The sequence below is a fragment of the Streptopelia decaocto genome (genome assembly GCF_964273445.1).
Source record: "Streptopelia decaocto genome assembly, contig: HAP1_SCAFFOLD_60, whole genome shotgun sequence".
Classification (NCBI taxonomy): Eukaryota; Metazoa; Chordata; class Aves; order Columbiformes; family Columbidae; genus Streptopelia; species Streptopelia decaocto.
This window is the reverse complement of record NW_028116017.1, coordinates 564273-565857: the sequence shown is the minus strand read 5'-3', so window position 1 is coordinate 565857 and position 1585 is coordinate 564273. Positions and strand designations below refer to the sequence as shown.

The 1585-nt window shown below is 52.3% G+C and overlaps 1 protein-coding gene across 1 annotated transcript; it reads right to left on the bottom strand.

Moving 5' to 3' along the window:
• Positions 1 to 378: 378 nt before the first annotated feature.
• LOC309452453 (olfactory receptor 14J1-like) lies at positions 379 to 1293 on the bottom strand (the record flags this gene model as incomplete). Its single annotated transcript, XM_082077074.1, has 1 exon — positions 379 to 1293. One exon carries the CDS (start codon positions 1291 to 1293, stop codon positions 379 to 381), a length of 915 nt encoding a protein of 304 aa, XP_081933200.1.
• Between the last annotated feature and the right edge of the window lie 292 nt (positions 1294 to 1585).

The following is a 1585-nucleotide window of genomic DNA, read 5'->3' as shown; positions in this document are numbered from 1 at the left end:
ACCAGAACAGCTCTGGAAGAACAAGCGCTGGTGCTCCCTGGCAGGGCTGCCATGCTGGACTCTTTTCCCCTCCTCCCATGGACAGGAACTGTCCCTGCAGCTCCAAAAGGCCTTGCAGGAAGGATATAGTGGAAATCAAGTCATACAGGACCCGTTACTTTGTTTAAATACACACAGATCATGGTTCCTCATTTACACAACCAGGGGTTATAAAAGAAAAGCAGACAATGATTTAGAAAGGGGATGACAACATTATCAGGATAAAAAATGCCAACAACAACAGCAAATACAGATGACAAGCTGCACTAATCTGCTGCACTAAGTTACATTAAAACTTCTATGTAGAAGCAGATGAGCAGTTTATTGCTTCAGAAAACACTAAGATACGAGTTTCCACAGAGCATCCTTGAGCTCCTGGTTCCTCATGCTATAGATGAGGGGGTTCACTGCTGGAGGCACCACCGAGTACAGAACAGACACCACCAGGTCCAGCCATGGGGAGGAGATAGAGGGGGGCTTCAGGTGGGCAAACATACCTGTGCTAACAAACAGGGAGAGCACGGCCAGGTGAGGGAGGCAGGTGGAAAAGGCTTTGTGCCGTCCCTGCTCAGAGGGGATCCTCAGCACAGCCCTGAAGATCTGCACATAGGAGAAAAGAATGAAAATAAAACACCCAAATACTGCTAAGAGACTAACCACAAGAAGCTCAGCTTCCCTGGGGTAGGAGTGTGAGCAGGAGAGCTTGAGGATCTGGGGGATTTCACAGAAGAACTGGCCCAGGGCATTGCCCTTGCACAGGGGCAGTGAAAATGTATTGGCCGTGTGCAGCAGAGCATTGAGAAACCCAGTGGCCCAGGCAGCTGCTGCCATGTGGACACAAGCTCTGCTGCCCAGGAGTGTCCCGTAGTGCAGGGGTTTGCAGATGGCAACGTAGCGGTCGTACAACATGATGGTGAGAAGGGAATACTCTGCACCAAACAAGAAACAAAAAAAGAAGACCTGGGCAGCACATCCTGCATAGGAAATGACCCTGGTATCCCACAGAGAGTTGGCCATAGATTTGGGGACAGTGATGGAGATGGAGCCCAGGTCGAGGAGGGCGAGGTTGAGCAGGAAGAAGTACATGGGGGTGTGGAGGTGCTGGTCCCAGGCTATGGTGGTGATGATGAGGCTGTTGCCCAGGAGGGCAGCCAGGTAGATGCCCAGGAAGAGCCAGAAGTGCAAGAGCTGCAGCTCTCGTGTGTCTGTGAACGGCAGGAGGAGGAACTGGGTGATGGAGCTGCTGTTGGACATTGGCTGATTTTGCCTATGGGGGCAGCCAGGCACTTAGACAGCGTGGGCATGAGGACCTGTGCAAGGAGGAAAAGGTTTAGATTGAGACTTCTCTGGGAAAAACCAAAGCCATTTACCACAGACCCTCCCACGCCGTCACACAAGGAGACACTTTTCTTTTTCCAGGAGAATGTCCTGGCTGGAGCTCTTGTCGGTGCTTGATGAGTGTGCAATGAAGAGCAGGGTCTCTGCCCAGGGGCTCCTGAGGAGTCAGCCTGGCCCTGTGTGATTGGGTGGGCAGGGGCCCGTCCTG